General features: G+C 37.6%; 2 protein-coding genes across 2 annotated transcripts; one reads left to right on the plus strand and one right to left on the minus strand.

Annotated features, from left to right (window-relative positions):
* Positions 1 to 1,078: 1,078 nt before the first annotated feature.
* On the plus strand, positions 1,079 to 2,655 carry LOC143617894 (gibberellin-regulated protein 6-like). The gene is made up of 3 exons (XM_077090297.1): positions 1,079 to 1,148; positions 1,235 to 1,292; positions 2,389 to 2,655. The coding sequence occupies exons 1-3, from the start codon at positions 1,098 to 1,100 to the stop codon at positions 2,568 to 2,570; spliced, it is 291 nt and encodes a 96-aa protein (XP_076946412.1). The 5' UTR covers positions 1,079 to 1,097; the 3' UTR covers positions 2,571 to 2,655.
* A 4,632-nt stretch (positions 2,656 to 7,287) lies between these two features.
* Positions 7,288 to 9,570, minus strand: LOC143617895 (aquaporin NIP2-3-like). Its single transcript, XM_077090299.1, has 5 exons — positions 9,326 to 9,570; positions 8,579 to 8,803; positions 7,999 to 8,193; positions 7,850 to 7,911; positions 7,288 to 7,585 (listed from the first exon to the last, which is right to left on the minus strand). The coding sequence occupies exons 1-5, from the start codon at positions 9,452 to 9,454 to the stop codon at positions 7,324 to 7,326; spliced, it is 873 nt and encodes a 290-aa protein (XP_076946414.1). The 5' UTR covers positions 9,455 to 9,570; the 3' UTR covers positions 7,288 to 7,323.
* Positions 9,571 to 19,267: the final 9,697 nt, after the last annotated feature.

The following is a 19,267-nucleotide window of genomic DNA, read 5'->3' on the forward strand; positions in this document are numbered from 1 at the left end:
ATTTTATAATTAGTAAAGAAAACATATATAGAGAAGATAAGGTATTTATAATGAAATTACTAACTAAATTGAGTTTATGGATCTACAAATAAATCTTAAACCACACATTGGATCATTAGGATGCACATCTTAATCGCTCTATCACTAAACTGTTTAAAACTATTATCGTTTGTTACTGGTTGACCCATCTTAATTCTTAAACCATTCGTGTTGGACTTAATTTCTGTCATCGGGTCAATGAGGTGAGGTGAACTGCTTTCGAAGTATGGAATTGAGTTAATTAATGAAGTTAATCAGGGATAAATTAAATGATTTATATTTAACTTATGATAATTATATAAGCAATTCTTATTTCTCTCATGTTCCATGTTCGCTCCTAGTAACAAAAACTTTTTAAAACATCAACGATGTTGATGATGGTTACAAATGCGTGATTTGATCGTAGATGATTTTATTTATTTGAATAAAAAAGCTAAGAGCTAATTTTATATAATAACATTAGAAATAGTACAAAAGGTATATGAACGTCACATAAGAAAAGAAATATGAAAAAAAAGTAAAATAATGAATGGTCATTTTTAAATCGATATAAATGTAGAGTCAAGATTTTGTATAATAATTCTTATAGTTCGAACTGTTTAAATCGTACATCGATTCACACAGTGACATAATTATAAATATGAAATCTAAGTTATGCACAAAATGTAAATAACCACGCATAAAGTAACTAATTACGCATAAATTAAAAGTAAATACGCATGAAGACACATAATAACACAACTTATATTTTTTCCCCCTATTAAAACTATGCCACCGTTTTTTTAAGGGAAATCAAGGTTCGCTTTCCTCTCATACTCTTTTGCACGAAAGTATTATTTTAGTGTAACCTTTACCTATAAAAATATGTCATAATAATAAAAAATTTTACTTAGTAGTTAGTAGTAACAATCAATTTACCCTATAAATGTTTCTTAACCATGAATTTATAAGTTCCAAATGTGGACCAACATTCTGCCTTGTTTACCCAACAATAAAGACATTGTTTCTATATAAATATCCCACATGCATTCTACAACCAAACCATTTTTCTTACATCCATGGCTAAGCTCATCACTATCTTGCTCTTGACTCTGCTAGCAGTTACCATGGTTAGTTTGCCACATTGTACACAAACACACACACTACATTGTGTTGCATTTGTTTATTAACATTACTTTTGTGTTTTCGTTTATAGGTTTTGGCTAAAGGAGGACATCACCATGCTTATGGTCCTGGGAGTTTGAAAAGCTCTCGTAAGTTTTAAACGACTTGGTTTTACTATTTTTGAAAAAAAGACTAACGGCGCAACTTGTTGTCTGTTTGTCTTTGATTATGTTGTAACCCTGTAACCACTATTCTTTAACGAATGAAGTTGCAGTTAATAAAAAAAATAAAATTAATCCCATTGCACCGGTAGACTACCGGTGCTCCAATGGGATCTAAATTTTTTTATTTTCATTTATAAGTTTTAACAATGAGATCATGTCTCCTTGAAGTGGTATATAAAGAATTGTCATGATATTCGATCACATAATTTATTTTTTAATTTAAATAGTCACGATTTTAGAATGAGGGAGTTGCTATTTGAACTAGGGATGAGATTGGTACCGTATAAGCGTCCAACAAGTATCAAAATACCAATAACAAATTTCTGGAAAAGTGGCTGCCAAATAACTTATAAAAAATACTTGTACAAGATATCCGAGAATTTAAATGTCTCGGCCAAGCTGAAATGAAAAAGCTTGTAGGCTCTAACGAGTAACGAAATAAAATGACCCGCATGCCCATTATCTAAAATGGGCTATTGGTGAAAAAAAATTGGGCTTAATATCTAATAAAATGATTAAGATTTGTACCTATTTTATATAAAAATATCAAAAAATATATTTAATATAAAAATTGTGCCCTCAAAATATAAGTGTCCCGGCCGGTTGCCCGAGTTGCCCAGCCCAAGAGCCGGCACTGACAAGATGTGTATTGATACTGACAGTTGGTATCAAATGCTCATCCTTAGTTTGAACACTACCTTTAAATTCAAGCACTATGTTGCCGTCACTTATTCGAGCCGTATAAGTCTATATGACTCATCAGTTCCACTTCTCATACACTAGTCGCGTATCGATACGTACCGTATAGACGTATAAACATTAATGTTATGTGTCTAGAGTTGTTTCGAGAATAATTATAAGTGAAAATTATAGTCAATTGGCATGAGTAGATTCAGACATTATTTTATGGTCAAAATATCTGTGACATTTCAGCTTTATTACTGTCCAGCTGTTGGCTAACTGATTACTTGGTCAAGGGTAGTATGGTAATTACACTGATATTTTTGTGAATATTGACTAGAATGCCCCGGGCAATGCATAAGGAGATGCAGCAAGACACAGTACCACAAACCATGCATGTTTTTCTGTCAGAAATGTTGTGCCAAGTGTCTTTGTGTACCACCGGGGTATTATGGGAATAAACAAGTTTGCCCTTGCTACAACAACTGGAAGACAAAGGAAGGAGGTCCAAAATGCCCCTAGATTTTATTTCTTGAGTTGGTATTGTCTTTTAGCTTTAATGTCCATTTGGTTAAAAGTGAAAGTGGACCAATGAATGTGTGACACTGTGTGTGTTAATAATGTTATGGAAGGACTGATTTGGTTTATCCTTATTTTATCGTTTTTGTTTGGTTTTTAACGTCTTGTTAGTTGTTTAATTAAATTTGCAGTTTCATTAAAATATAATAATTAGTGTCTCTCTTTTATAGTATCGATGGTAAAACATATAATATTATTAAAACGTATCAAATTTCCGGTAAGAAACTAGTAGTAAAACATACCCAAGGTTAAAAAATATAATAATTAGTATCTCTCTCTCTCTCATTTTATAATATCAATGGTAAAACATAAAATATTATTAAAATATATCAATTTTTCGGTAAGAAACAGATAGTAAAACGCACCCATGGCCGGTTACATAAACAAAGAGCTATGATTGAAAGCAAACCACTTATCCCACTCTTAATATGGGGCTTTGATCTATTTTTAAACCAAAGAAGCGACGTTTTAATGTCTCAGATGATCTTGTAGTGGTTGAGTTTTTCTTTTTCTTTTCTTTTTTGTCGTTAAACACTAAAATTTTGCAAGCCTTTCGAATCAACCACAAAATTGCCAGAAAAATTGCATGATGTTGAAGTAGGAGATAGTTGCAAAGCAACAAAATGTTTGATTATAAAGTTGCCAATAAATGCCTTTTTCTACCTCTCTTTCTTAATTATTATGACTTATGAGATGTGAAGTTGTGCCAGTTTTTGATTTATTGGTTTTTACCTTTTTAACTTAATCATTTATGGCCATTGATGGATAGTTATTTAAGAATAGGTACGTGGTGATGTTATACAATAACATTTAGACGTGCATATGCAATTATGCATGATATAAGTTTACAAACTATGAGTTTATAGTTAGTAATTAACTTTACTAAGTGAGATTGGATCGGACGTGTCAAATTACGAATCAAACTCCCAACATGTTTTTTCATCTATTGGTGGAATCGGACATGGAGATACAATAGATGAAGAGTCCAAAAAAGGACCGAGGCAAGATGAAAAGTTTCCTTGATTATGGTATAAAAAATCCATATTTCACAATGCATTCTGGTTCATGTATTTTTTGATTATCAATCATTGGTTTGTCATTGGTAAAAGTTATCTCATTCTAGTTTCTTTGTTAGCATATATCTAACATATTGTTATATGAGGCTCTCAAGTTCATGATCAAATTATGAATGAGTGTGTGATGTATAGTGACAAATAACGGCACATCAGCAGTGATCAGTACTGGCAAGTTAGTCAAAAGAGTAAATCGATAATTAGTTAGATTAGCGAGACAACATAAAGGTAGTTAATTCATTGAGACTGAGATGGATATAGTGATTCATTCGACATTGTTATAAAGAAGTTTGGTAATGCATACCCTAGCTCTTTGAGAGAAATTTGCCACAATGGAGTGATGGACTCTACTAGTTTATAGAGAAGTCTAGTAAAGAACAACTTATGGTTGAAGGCCGAGAAATGGATGTAAGGTTGAGAGAAAATTGTCACTCTGGACTCTGCTGGTATATTAACATTCATTTGAACCTCTACAATTCTTGCGCTCATATGGTAATATACTAATATATACGTATATTTTACATTAAGCTCTTTATTTTTGTTGTTTAATCCTTACGTTCTCGTAAGGAATATATTCTTCACAAACAGAGAGTTTTAGAAATTAAAAACAACATATTCAAGCCAATTAAGGGTTCTTAAATCTTAATGACCCAAGATCATAGGTAGGGCATAATGGCTAGTGTTAGGGGGTTCAGGAATGTATCGCGTAATGAGAAAGCTCAGAAGATTTACGTGGTAAAGTCATTTTCTAGTTATTATATGATTGTAAAATAAGATTTACTAAGAAGGCTCATGAGTCATGACAACATTCCAAGCTAGTGACATGGTTATTACCCCATGTGTGTTGTTTGGGGTAACATGATAGACTCATATGTTTCGCCAAAGGGTTTTGAAAAGGGCTGGGATCTAGTTGCAATAAAGGGTGATGAACCGTTCCGAGGGAGGGATCGTGAAAATATACTAATGAAGAGTTGGGGATTGATCCAAGGTAAATTGGTCGTTGCGTGATATGATCAAATGTTCGTTGACTGTCTATTCTGCCAATGAAAAATTAATCTTATAATTGTTATTGCGGAAGAGCAATAACGCACGAAGCGTGCATTTTTTATGGTGGGGGGAATGTGACCGGCTAACAATTTGAAGATAGAGCGTCTAAAGGATTAAGGAAAGGGTAGTGCTTATACTTCTTGCACCACACTAGTTTGGAGTTGGGGATTAAACCCTAACAATTATTAAGCAGAGGAGCAGAATGACCAGTTTTTAGTAATTCAAGGACATACTTGGCTCACATTATCACATATGAGTCTCCAACATGACGAACAAACAAAGTTCATAAGTGCATTATAGAAATCAAAAGTGAAATTCGGGTAAATGGGTCGTTTCAAATTTAATGGTTAGATTTTAGTTATATTTGCTTTGTTTTTATTAAATGATCTAATTATCGAGTTGTAGATATGAATGATAATTTTGGTTATGAAATTGCTTCGTCATTTTTCACTAATGTTAAGTTAAAAACTAGTATTCCCACTTGCGGGGTATTCCCGCCAGTGGGACATTATGACACGTGTCTTTTCGATTTTTCTTTCAAATTAGAGTAGAAATCTTAAATATGTATAGTTAACACAAAATAGAATTCAATGAGATTTATAAACCATATACCCTAACCCCAAAAGTACAAACAAAAATTTAACTTCTAAATTATACAAGTTTGAAAACTAAATAATAATCTAATCATAAAATCGAAAAGGCGATAAACAAAATGCTTACACAGAAAAGAAAAATAATAATTAATTATGAAATAATACTGAAAATTAGAAGAGTACCAACAAGTATATATGTTGTATAATGTCATTATCATATTCAGTTGGCTCGACTGAAAAAGAAATTGGAAAAAAAAAGAAAAATAAATAAATAAGCCTTAAAGACTTTGGGCCTCTATTTTAGGCCTTCAATTTTTGGTGATTTGTATTTGGTTCTTCTTTATCCCAACTTATCAACTCTCATTATGTAGAATTACAATATTACATGTTTGAATGTTATTTATCTTTTGTGTATTTTTTTCTTTGAATTTTACATAAACTGGACGTCCATATGTATACTCTTCATAAAAGATTTAATGTTAAATTGTTAATCCTTACAAATTATAATTATTAGTTCAAGTATTTAAATATTGTAATTCCATTTAGATATTCACCATAGGTTTTCTAAATGGTGTGAGTGTGTACTATTTTATTAAAGTGTGGCTATAGGTGGATGTAAGTGAATTAGAAATAAAATGTTACTATTCATGAGTAAACTTGAAGAACAACTATTCATACTCTATAACTTTTTAATATTTATTGAAAATTATTGTTAGTGGATGAAAGAGAAAATATAATAATAAATGTATAAAAAATATTATTTAATTGAAAAAATAAAGAAAAACTAGTGATTTTTATTGTAATTAACTAATTATATAGATGGAAATACATGACCAGTCGAGAATGCTCTTATTCATCAATATTTAAATATTGTATTTTTTTGATTCTTTACTATTAATAATGTACAATCAGTTACAATTTAATAATTATAAAAGGAAAATTCATTATTTTTTAAACTAACTAATTTTTGTTATTTATATTAAACGGTAAATTATTTAAAATATATAATTCCAGCTAACTACTCGGTTAATACATGTGTCTCAAGCTAATTAATATATTAAGATCACACATGCTATGTTGTAAATTTCCTTTAATGAAAATAAGGAAGAAAAATACGAGCCATACAAAAGTGACAAGATATTCCAACGCACTAAAACTATAAATAGTTTAAAGTTCAAAGAGATGCTGCAACGACTATTAAACGGTTCATTTTATTATGCGGTTCATTTCATCAAGATGAGCCCTCCAAAGTTGGCCACATGACTTCTCAACACCAATAAATTCCAATATGCTTCATCATAAAGAATAATCAACATTATTTGTTTTTTTAATGGCTATTTGCATCACTTACAACCACTGACCCATCCGATCATCTTAGTTTTTTACTACCCGACAACTTTTATATGTATTATTATCACATGTGCTTCATCATAAATCAAAATTCTTTCTATGAAGTTAACCTTCAAATGAAGCTAAAGCTAGGTTTAGTTTTGATAGAACTACAAATAATTTTAATAGCCCATGAGATTTCCATTAGGATGGACGGTGTAGGCACAAAAAGGTGACATTAAAGGCGCGATATCCCCCCCCCCCCCCCCGACCTTAGGTGCTGAAAGAAACTTTTCGACTAACCAACAAACACTAGATATTTAAATTATTATGTTTAACATATTTACACAACTCAAACATATTTACATTTACATTTATAACCACTTTGTATTAGTTTTAATTGATTTTCATTAATTAGTTAAGAAATGGTTTATGGAAGTAGAAAGATACATACCCTTGCTCATATATCAAGCTGACAAGCTTAAAAATAGATTTATACATCAGTTATAATAACTTGTGTCTAAATAACACTAATGAAATCACAAATACAAACATATAAGAATATAGTTTAAAAACTATATTCTTATTTATAGGCAATATACATTGACCAATGCAATGCTCTTAATATTACATAACATTTTACTAGTTATATCATTACACAAAACTAAGAGGATCTTTCTCTATAACATTTGCATCATTGCTCTTCATTCTTCTAAGTTTAAAAGAAGACACCGATTTGAAAGAAGATACGGATTGAACCGGTCTATCTGTATATCGAATAAAACTGTAGCATAGCACCCCTGATGTAGTCCCTATTATCGGACCGATAATATACACCCAAATGGCCTTAAAGTTGTTGCTAGCTATTGCAGGTCCAATGGAACGTGCTGGGTTCATCGATCCTCCTGATACCGGTCTAAAATATGCATAGACATTTTACATAATATACGTTATATTTATTAACAAGTAAACTTTTAATTAAAAGATTGAGTTTTGCTATTCCAAAAAGACTTGGACACAACTTGTTGCATGCTTGCCCTTTGTCTTGATGTAAATACTTCATATTTAGATGATTAAAAGTCATAAATTGTAACTTTTAATTACAAAAACCCGTCTTTGTTAAAATTACAAAATTTTAAAAATCAAACTATTTATTTCAAAAAAAAAAAAAAAGTTGTACCCTGCCAAAATAGAAGTAATACAAACTGCTGATCCAACTGCTATACCTGCTAGCTCTCCTACCTACAAACACGTTAACGTTTACGTTATCATTTTTTGTCGAATAATTTATGATAACTTGTTATCTAATTATATAAAACACGCTCTTACGGCTTTAGAATCTGTGGCCACCGCTGACGTGACAAACATCATACAAAAAGTAACTATGATCTCCATTATCAAAGCTTGTAGATCCGTCCCGGAAGGTGTTGTTGTCCCTAAATGTTTAACTTGTTCTAGCAACACTCGTAGGGCAAATGAAGCGGATATGGACCCCGTGAACTGTGCTGCCGCGTATATAGGGACCTGCATAGATTTAACCACTCATTTATTATTTTTTTTTACACAAATAAGTTCTATGTCATGATCATAATAAATAAAGGTGGTATGGAATGAAATTAACATAAGTTTCTGTCTGCATACTAACAAATAAGATGAAATTGACCCATGCATATATGCATTAATATAGAAAATAATTGAAGACAAATGAAGTGTGCCAACTACTAGTAGGTCCTCAGGTGGCTCAGTCACATTCCTTATGGTTTAGAATGATTCAATGGCCTCAAGGACTCAAGGTCCCATCTTGGTCACTTTAACCACATATTGCTAGTCTTTTGGTTTGATTTTTCGAATGTATGGTGCCAACGCAACGACGTGTACATATAGGTGTGGTCTAGGCCCTAGGGAGTACCTGAATCCAAGGAAAATGACCCATGGTTGCAAACGCAAGCGTGACGGCAGGGTTCATGTGTGCACCCGAAATATGTCCAACAGCATAGATCATAACAGTTACAATGAGTCCACCCGCAACTGAGGCTCCAAGCTGAGACACCTTGTGGTCATCACTTGTGGTAAGTGACGCGGCTCCACATGTCACAAACACTAACAAGAATGTAGCCACCACTTCCGCCACCACCTGTTCACAAAACATCACAAAATCATTGTATAAAATTATTGATAATATGACATGAATCATGCATCATGACATGCATCATGAAAATCATCATCATCATCATCATCATCATCATCATCGTACTCAACATATCCCACCAACAGCAAAGCTATGGTAGGGTCTGAGGAGGGTAAGATGTAGACAGCCTTACCTCTACCCCGTAGGAATAGAGAGGCTGCTTCTGGTGAGACCCCCAGCTCGATAATAGTTTTGCATCAAACCTTGGACATAAGGCACATAACACTCAACCATCGGGACACCGTCGATTGGTGCATGTACCCTTGTCTTTCGGCTATCAACGCCACCACATGATGCCTGATTAACCTTCCACCACTTTTAACGTTATTTTCATGAGATTAGTAAAATAACGTCACAATTAGTGAAATTTCATTTTTGCCACCCGAGGGTTCACACATATATACATTATATGTGTGTACAGCAAGCAGGGCGATCCATACATCATGAAAATGGTATCTTATATCTTACCTTTCGTGTAAAACCGGGAGGGTAGTCAACTAGAGATAATATAGAGACTTTGAGCTGACGGATTTTTGGTGCTTCACTTGTGACGATGGGTAACTCGTGCCCACCACCATTCGGATGTATATCTGACATGATTACAAATGAACGAAAATATAAAACGAAATCGCGAAAAAAAAGGATCAAGAAAAGGGTATGTGGTGAGGGGGTTTTTATGAAAGTTGTAGCTTGAAACCAAGACTACAAATTGATATCTTAAGTGCTCAAGGCTCTTCTACTTATATACAAATTTTTGTATTCTATCCATAAAAGACCAACTATTGCTAACATGCATATTGTGCAGTAAAAGGTATATAACTTTATAAAATAAGATGAGGTTATGGGCCACATAACTAGTGATCAAAGTTGACTCCACACCACCAACACACTTTGGCCCATTGCCAGACCTAACACTAACACTAACACTAACACTAACACTAACACTAACACTAACACTAACACTAACACTAACACTAACACTAACACTTAACCCATTTACTTTGAATTACAACATTTTATTAAATTCTTTGTAGTTTTTTTTTATTTACATACATTAAATTTAATTATTTTTATTTTTGTTGGTGGACAAAATAAATGTGTTGGACAGACTAAAGATGGATTTTAAAGCTTATCAATTATATGGCATTCTTGTCTTGTGTGATATTACTTTCTAATATTTAAATATATACAGGCTAATCAAATAAAAAAAGAATTCTATTATTAATATTAATGTTAATATACGAATCATATTATTACAATAATACCGGAGATATTTAATTGCAACAAAGTGGAAGATCTTATCCAACATCTTACCTGAATACTCAATTGAAAACACCTTTTTTATCATAACTTATTTTGAATACATTTGTTTATTTATATATAAAACTAATATATATTTGATATTTTATGGGTCTTAATAACTGACTCAATAAAGCGAAGATACGCCCAACATTGATCAGATGGCATGGACGGAAACGTATCCGAACCCAACAAGCCAATCTAAACTGTTTCGGACAGATATTCAATTATGAGATCAATTTTAAAAAAGTTTTCAGGTTGGAGCATCACCAAATACGTATACCTGAAATGGTCACGAATGGTTTAGCATTGCATCTGCATCATGAATGTTTTAATTGTTGGTTGAAATCTTGAATCCATAGAAGAATTGATAATCGGGAAGTGTTTTAATGTTGGAGAATGCTTCCCAATACCCCAAGACAGGCTAGAAGAGGTCTCTTTTTCATAATCCTAAAGTATATATGGGGTCAAAAACCTGATTTATGTGTTTTTTACGAACTAGGCCGCAAGTTGTAGACATGGGACCGCAAGTTGTGGTCTTCCTCCCAAAACTATTGCGCTGGTACTTTCGGCCCTTCTCAAAAGACAGAACCACAAATTGGGGCCCTAAAGGCACAACTTGCGGCCTGTTTGGTCTTCTTCATTTTCCCACCATATCTTGACTATCCGCATAGTTTAACTTCGTTTTAACTTTCGAGTGTCATCCCAATTGCTTCTATTAAGCTCCATTTTAGCTCTATTAAGCATCGAACACCTGCAATAATAAAATATCTCAAAGTAATCATGTTCGATATATATAAATATCTAACACACATGATATTAGACATTAAAAACACATTCTTTTCCCACTCATCAGTTATCGAGGCCCGCAATTTTTGGGGCCAATTTTTTTCTCTCTTTATGTTTATTAAAAATGTAAATCTTATAAATTATTGTGTCCAAAACTTATTTTTTTATTCATAATCCATTAAATCAAGTTTAAGTTGTTGAACCCAAACTAAAATTAAAAACTACAAAAATTTATAAAAATCAAATAAAAAATACACGAAATATCGGCTAATTGAAATTCCTCCTTAATTTTTTGCTTTCAAACATGCTAGGAGAGCTTCACGAATTATTGGTTATCCATTAACTATTATGATATTTTGTTTTAATATTATATGTTTGCTATGTTTATTGTTATAACGCTAACTGTTGTTTAAAAAATTAGCCTATATATTTTGTTACTCGTTAGGGTCTAAAGACCTTTTCATTTTGATCGACCGAGGTATTTAATTCTTTGAAGACGACCCTGCCCATTTCAAACACATTCATCCCTAAGGGAAAGTGAATGAATGAACATGTGCCACAACATTAAAACCAAATTCTAATAAGCATCTTTGTAACCTTATAAACAAACTATTGAAAGCTAAGTTTATCGTACAAACTTAAATTAGATTTATGATAAGATTAGACGTGCACAAAAAAACCGGTTTCGGAACCTAACTGGTGGAACCGAACCGGAACCGGTTCCAGTTCCAACCCGGTTGGAACAATACCCGGTTTGGGTATTTTTGTACCCGAAAATCGTACCCGGTTCTCCTATTTGTATGTCAGTACCAGTTCCAACCCGGTTCCTACCCGGTTCTTAATTGGAACCGGTTCGGTTCGTACCCGGAAAAACCGGTTCCGACGGGTTTTTTTTGAATGGTCAAACAAAAGTCAAACTAGCCGTTGGAACCGGTTCCAACGGTAATATAGCCGTTGGAACCGGTTTTTTAGACACCAATTAGCCGTTGGAACCGGTTCCAACGGTAATATAGCCGTTGGAACCGGTTTTTGAGATAATAGATCCGTTGGAACCGGTTCCAACGGTAATATAGCCGTTGGAACCGGTTTTTGATGCCCAAACCTATATATAACTTGTTTCCATTAAAAACTAACTATTACAAACCTATATATAACTTGTTTCCTATATTTAAAAACTAACTATTACAAACATTATTAAAACATAAACGATACTAAACATAACAACTAAAACATAAAAAACAAAGTCCGTCGTTTTAATCCGGGAATACTTATTTTTGGGTTGTAGAGCCGGACGACTCTCCAACTTCCGTTTTTTTAGCTTCCAATCTTCTTTTCTCTCGACAATACTTATTCGTATGTTTTCGTAATGTCGAGTTTGTCACACCCGGCCCTGAGCGGCGGAAACAGCCGGGAGCGCGCGAGTGGGGATTGATAATTAAGCACGGGCCATTGCAAACATTCAAAGATTTTCATTGCGCGTGAAATGTTTAATACAATACATTACATTGTTTAAAAATTACATAAAAACATCCAAGTATAAAAACTGTTGAAGATTTCCACGCCATATCCCCATGCGCGGCGGGAACAACCACGCGCATCGAAGGGATAGAACTAAAATCTTCCAAAAAGCTAGTTTAGATGTTCAGCGTGAGGTGCTCTAAGTGTGACTCCATGCGCTACCTAATTATCTCCTGAAAGACACGTAAAAATATTTGAATCAGTATAAACTGAGTGAGTTCACAAGTTTTAGTAACTTGATAAATCGTATTGCATCATAATCATTCTGAAACATAATTCTGGTAGCATCATTAAAGCACAAGCTTGGTAAAACATAGTTATATCAACATATTCTGATAAAATCGTTCCGCGGGTTACGCGCGAACATTTCTGGGAACTGTGCTCGTCTGTGTAAGTGGCGCTGCCACTACGAGCGAAACAAGTAATACTGTCCCGCGGGTTACGCGCGGACACTTCTGAAAAATCGTGCCCGTCTGTGTAAGTGGCGCTGCCACTACGAGCGAATAATACCGTCCCGCGGGTTACGCGCGGACGTTGTGCCGGAAAACAAGGCGCTCGTCTGCGTAAGAGGAGCGACCTCTACAAGCGGGCTCAATCCCATAGTACTGCCCCGTGCTAGGCACTCGTCTGTGTAAGAGGTGCGACCCCTACGAGTGGGTGGATCAAACCAGCAGTCCCTACCCTTAGAGTTCCAATGGTAAAGTGATCACTTACTCGAATCTGGTGCACTAACATCGAAATACCATAGATAACTGTTCGCATTGCTCATCATGAAACATAACTTAAACACGTAATCGTTTGCATAGCTTGTAAGTATACCATGATAAAACATTATTTAAGTACGTGTCCCTCGCCCCGAAAGTAGTTTAAAAACAGTGAAAACAGTGAGAATAGGGGCTGTGAGACTCACCTGTGGTTCTTGTTAAGGGATTCGGGTTTTCTTGGTGTTGGCCTCGGAATCGAAGGTCTAGAATACGATTAAATAACAAGAAGTATATATATTAAGATCAAGAAATAGGAGAATATAAGGGTTGGATAGTAGGTCTCAAGGTTATATTCTCGGCTTACCTAGTAACAGGATCGGAGCTGGAAACAACGGATGCTTGGGAGAGGATTAGTGCAAGTTTGTAATTCTTTGAAGTGTGTTTTGGTTGATAATTTAGGTTACAAATTTATAGGCAAACTCAAGGGAACACAATCCCTTGCTTTAGGGGATTGAAATCTTTTCATATCTAGGTGTAATGATGATAAAGTATGGAAATTATTATTATTCATTTAAGAGTGGAGTGGTGGATAAAAGATTTTGATTTGATTTGGACAGAACATGCAGGTCTGGGGTTGGTGAGAATAGGGTGGCTGACAGTTGACCTTTCATGTTACAGTGTGCTTTTTCAGGTACTTTTGTCAGTGTACAGTAAAAAGTGGAAAATCTCTGAAACACGCTACTGTTTCCTTTCGGGCGGGAGTAATCTCCTTATAACTGGAGAATAGACTAAGTGTTCTGCGCGTATAACTTTGTGCGCATAGCTTTCTGCGTGTAGGACATTTCTTTGCTGCGGGTAGATACGTAACCTTCTCGCAGTTAGGGACATTTGAGTTTCATTTGTAGATTCTCCAGGTGGTCTTGGTATTTCAACATAGTGATCAGTCATGTTGAAGTCAATTCCATCTTGGAGCTTCAAACTAGTTCTCAACGTTCCCGCCATGCGGGGAGGTTAGTTCCCTTCCGCACGCGCATAAACGATGTAGGATGCACCCGCCTTAGCATTATGCGGGATGGTCAACCCATAGACAACATAACGTTAAGTTACATGAAAACATAAAGCCAAAACATTCACGCATGGCGCATATAACATACGCTCACGCTGGTTCTTATCATGGTGCGCTCGCGCAGGGCGCACATAACAAATGCACGCGCTGACTAACATGGCGCGCTCGCGCAGGGCGCACATAACAAATGCACGCGCTGACTAACATGGCGCGCTCGATATTTACAATCACCTAATTATTAGGTTGATTACTTAGTTTATAGGATTAAGAAATTTACCGGGTGTCACATTCTCCCCTCGTTAAACGAATTTCGTCCCGAAATTTAGGAGACGTTGCTGGCAGAAGCCATGCTCTGAAAGAGGTGTGGGTATTTCTTGCGTATCTGGTCTTCTCTTTCCCAAGTGAACTCAGGCCCACGCCTCGAGTTCCATTGAACCTTTACTAACTTGATTTTGCTTCTGCGTAACTTTTGTTCTTTCCAATCGGTTACTGCTATAGGTTCTTCTACGAAGTGCAGCTGTTTGTCGATGTGAATCTCTTCCAACGGCAAAATCAACGTTTCGTCAGATAAACACTTTTTGAGGTTGGACACATGAAACGTATCATGAACTCCACTGAGTTCGGCGGGTAAACGGAGTTTATAAGCAACCGGACCGACCCTTTCCAGGATCTCAAATGGTCCAATGTAGCGCGGATTCAACTTTCCTCGCTTGCCGAAACGGGGGACTCCTTTCCATGGAGAGACTTTCAAAAGTACTTTATCCCCTACCTGAAACTCCAATGGTTTCCTTCGCACATCTGCGTAGCTCTTCTGTCTGTCGCGTGCTGTCTTAAGGCGATCCCTTATCTGAAAAATCTTGTCTGTTGTTTCTTGGATCAATTCTGGACCAGTCATTTGCTTGTCACCCACTTCAGCCCAGCACAGTGGGGATCTACACTTGCGCCCATACAAAGCTTCGAACGGCGCAGCCTTAATGCTTGTGTGATAGCTATTGTTGTAAGAAAATTCAACCAATGGGAGATGAGTATCCCAGCTACCTTCGAAATCGATTGCGCACGCGCGTAGCATATCTTCCAATGTCTGGATTGTTCGCTCGCTTTGCCCATCCGTTTGAGGATGATATGCCGTACTCATGTCCAGACGAGTACCTAAAGCCCCTTGTAACGATCTCCAAAACCTTGATGTGAACCGACTATCTCTATCAGAAATGATGGACACTGGGACTCCATGTTTTGAAACTACTTCTCGAATATACAATCTGGCTAACTTTTCCATCTTATCGGTTTCCTTGATCGGCAGGAAGTGCGCTGACTTAGTTAGCCGATCCACAATAACCCATATTGTGTCATAACCCCCAGGTGTCCTTGGCAGTTTGGTGATGAAGTCCATAGAGATTTGTTCCCACTTCCACATGGGAATTTCTGGCTGCTGAAGTAACCCCGACGGCTTCTGATATTCAGCCTTTACCTTTGAACACGTCAGGCACTTACTGACATACGTCGCGATGGCGCCTTTAAGATTGGGCCACCAGTACAGCGTTTTAACATCTTGGTACATCTTGTCTGCGCCAGGATGTACGGAATACCGCGTCTTGTGAGCTTCGTTCAATACCTGCTCGCGCAATCCTCCCTTGAGAGGGACCCATATGCGGTTAGCGAAATATAGATTGCCGTTCTCTTTTAGTTCCAAATTCTTAACCATACCCCCAAGGCATTCGTTTTTAACAAACTCTGGTTTCAAGGCTTCTTGCTGAGCGTCTCGGATGCGGGTAGAGAGATCTGCGTGAATGGTCAACCTTAGAGCCTTGACTCGTAGCGTTTTTATTCGCTCCTTCCTACTTAGCGCGTCTGCTACCACATTCGCCTTTCCAGGGTGGTACTTAATTTCACAATCGTAATCGTTCAACAATTCAACCCATCTTCGTTGCCTCATGTTTAAATCCTTTTGATCAAGTATATGTTGAAGGCTCTTGTGATCCGTAAAGATTATACACTTTGTACCATAGAGGTAATGGCGCCAAATCTTTAGCGCGAAGACAACCGCTCCAAGTTCCAGATCATGCGTTGCGTAGTTCTTTTCATTGGTCTTGAGTTGGCGCGAGGCATACGCTATGACTTTGTCTCGCTACATAAGGACACATCCGAGTCCTTGATGTGAAGCGTCGCAGTAAACGACGATGTCATCCGTCCCCTCGGGCAGAGACAAAATTGGCGCACTACATAACTTCTGTTTCAACATTTGAAATGCTGTTTCCTGATTTTCGCCCCAAACAAACTTCTTGTCTTTCTGAGTTAGCGCGGTCAGAGGTAGAGCTATTTTGGAGAAGTTCTCAATGAAGCGTCGATAGTAGCCAGCTAGCCCTAGGAATTGCCTCACCTCAGTTGGGGTTTTTGGCGCTTCCCAGTTTTTGATGGCCTTGACTTTAGAAGGATCAACGTGTATTCCTTTCTCGTTTACAACGTGACCGAGAAAATGAACTTCTCTGAGCAAAAACTCACATTTGGGAAACTTCGCATACAACTTTTCTTTCCTTAGCAATTCCAAAATCAATCTCAGGTGTTGCTCATGCTCGGCCTTGGTCCGTGAGTAAATCAGAATATCATCTATAAACACAATCACAAACTTGTCCAAGTATGGTTTGCACACACGGTTCATCAGATCCATGAACACAGCCGGCGCATTAGTTAGCCCGAAAGGCATCACTAAGAACTCATAATGGCCGTATCTAGTTCGGAAGGCTGTTTTCGGCACATCTTCCTCATGGACCCTAAGTTGGTGGTATCCTGACCGTAGATCTATCTTCGAATAATAACTGGATCCTTGCAACTGGTCAAATAAGTCGTCAATCCTCGGTAAGGGGTACCGATTCTTGACTGTCAGCTTGTTCAGCTCCCTGTAGTCAATACACATTCTGAACGAACCATCCTTCTTCTTAACAAACAGTACTGGAGCTCCCCAAGGTGAAAAGCTTGGGCGTATGAAACCCTTATCCAATAGTTCCTGTAACTGATTGGATAGCTCTTGCATCTCAGATGGAGCTAGTCGATAAGGCGCTCGAGCTACTGGCGCAGCTCCTGGGACCAAATCAATACGAAACTCGACTTGTCGCGGCTGCGGCAATCCGGGCAAATCTTCAGGAAAAACTTCTGGAAATTCGCGCACTACTGGTAAGTCTTCAATTCTTCGCTCATCTCCTTTCTTCTCTACTACATGCGCCAGGAAGGCGTAGCACCCTTTCCTTAGGCACTTACGCGCCTTTAGGCACGAAATCAGTTTCGTCGCAACTCCCCTTCTTTCCCCTTGAATTACCAAGGTTTCTCCGTTCAACAGTGGGATCCGAACCTGCTTCTCATGGCAAATAACTTCCGCGTGGTTCTCGACTAACCAATCCATACCTACCACAATGTCAAAACTTCCCAAGTCTATTGGTAACAAGTTAATATTGAACCCGTGACCTCCCATGACTATTACACATTCTTCAGTTCTTTCGTTCGCGCATAACTGCCTACCATTGGCTAGTTCTATAGTATAAGGCGTGTCTAGCCTACTGGTTGCTAAGCCTAGGGAGTTTTTAAACTCAGCAGATATAAAACTTAGGTCAGCGCCAGTATCAAATAAGACAGATGCAAAATGTCCGTTAAGCAAAAACGTACCGGTTACCACATTCGGCTCTTCTTTAGCTTCGCCTGCGCCGATCACAAAAGCTCTCCCGCGAGCTTGGTTTCCCCTTTGCGGGCAATCCCGACTGAAATGCCCTGGCTTTCCGCATGCGTAGCAGTTGTCACTGGCTCCAGCTTCTTTAGCACGGCAATTCACCGTCTTGTGTCCTGGCCTGTTACATTTGGCGCACGTGACGCTCGCGCATTCACCCTCGTGGTGAAACTTGCATTTGTTGCACCATGGGTAAGGCCCACTGTATCCTTTTCGTGGTGGCTCCGCGGCCTGAATCGCGTAAACCCTTGCGCTTTCCTGCTTCTTGAACGGTGGCTGCTTGGAGTCGGACCCTCGGTGGTGAGAGTTCCATTTCCTCTTGGGATCAGAGGTTCGCTGCTCGGTTCCGCGCGTAGTTAACAAACCCGCACGGACCGTATCCCTTGTAAGGGTGATGGCCCGCGCTACCGCCTCATCAAAGGTTGGAGGCGCTGCGGCGTTGAGCGGAACCCTAACAACAGGAGGTAACCCAAAAATATACCTCTCGATCTTCTTTTCCTCCGTGTTTGCCATGTCTGGCACCAACTGGCAAAGCTCATTGAACCGGTTGTTGTAGGCGTCGATATCCGTTCCTACCATTGTGTGGTTCCAGAATTCCTGTTGCAGACTCTGGATTTCTGCGCGAGAGCAGAACTTTCTCATCAACATTTCCTTCAGTTCCTCCCAGGTCTTGTGGAGAGCAACTTCTCGCCCCAAGGTTTTCGTTTGAAGCTTCCACCAAGATGAAGCTGCTTCTTGGAACATGCAGGTCGCGTAAAGGACCTTCTGGTTCTCACTACATCTGCTAATGGAGAGAACTGTCTCCATCTTGTCAATCCAGTTGTAGAGCCCAATGGCCCCTTCGGTTCCCTTGAATGGCCAAGGCCTACAGGCCATGAATGTCTTGTAGGAGCATCCTTTGTCCAAGGCTCCTGATTCGGGTTCTGGGGTCTCATTCTGACGACCCTGACTTGATTCGGCCTTGCTGGCCTCATGTGTCGCAATCGCCTGCGCGATTATTTCCGCGAGTTCCTCGGGTGTCATGGTAATTCCTTTGGCTTTAGTTGGAGGCATTCTCGCTTTAAAAGAGAATGGAAATATATCAAACTTAGCGCATGTACTCTGAGCACATAATGTTATCATTATTTACTAGACAGTGTGACCCGTGTTCCTAAGTGTGTATAGTTTCTTTTGAAAATATTTTCTTTGAAAAATATTTCATGCGATTCCCCAACGGTTATAGTCTAGGTTAAAACTTCTTTTCCTAGTTCGCTATAACCAGTGCTCTGATACCAATCTGTCACACCCGGCCCTGAGCGGCGGAAACAGCCGGGCGCGCGCGA

This window comes from Bidens hawaiensis, unplaced genomic scaffold (assembly GCF_021521415.1).
Source record: "Bidens hawaiensis isolate Kalapana, Puna unplaced genomic scaffold, B.hawaiensis_p1.1 tig00060078_1, whole genome shotgun sequence".
Classification (NCBI taxonomy): Eukaryota; Viridiplantae; Streptophyta; class Magnoliopsida; order Asterales; family Asteraceae; genus Bidens; species Bidens hawaiensis.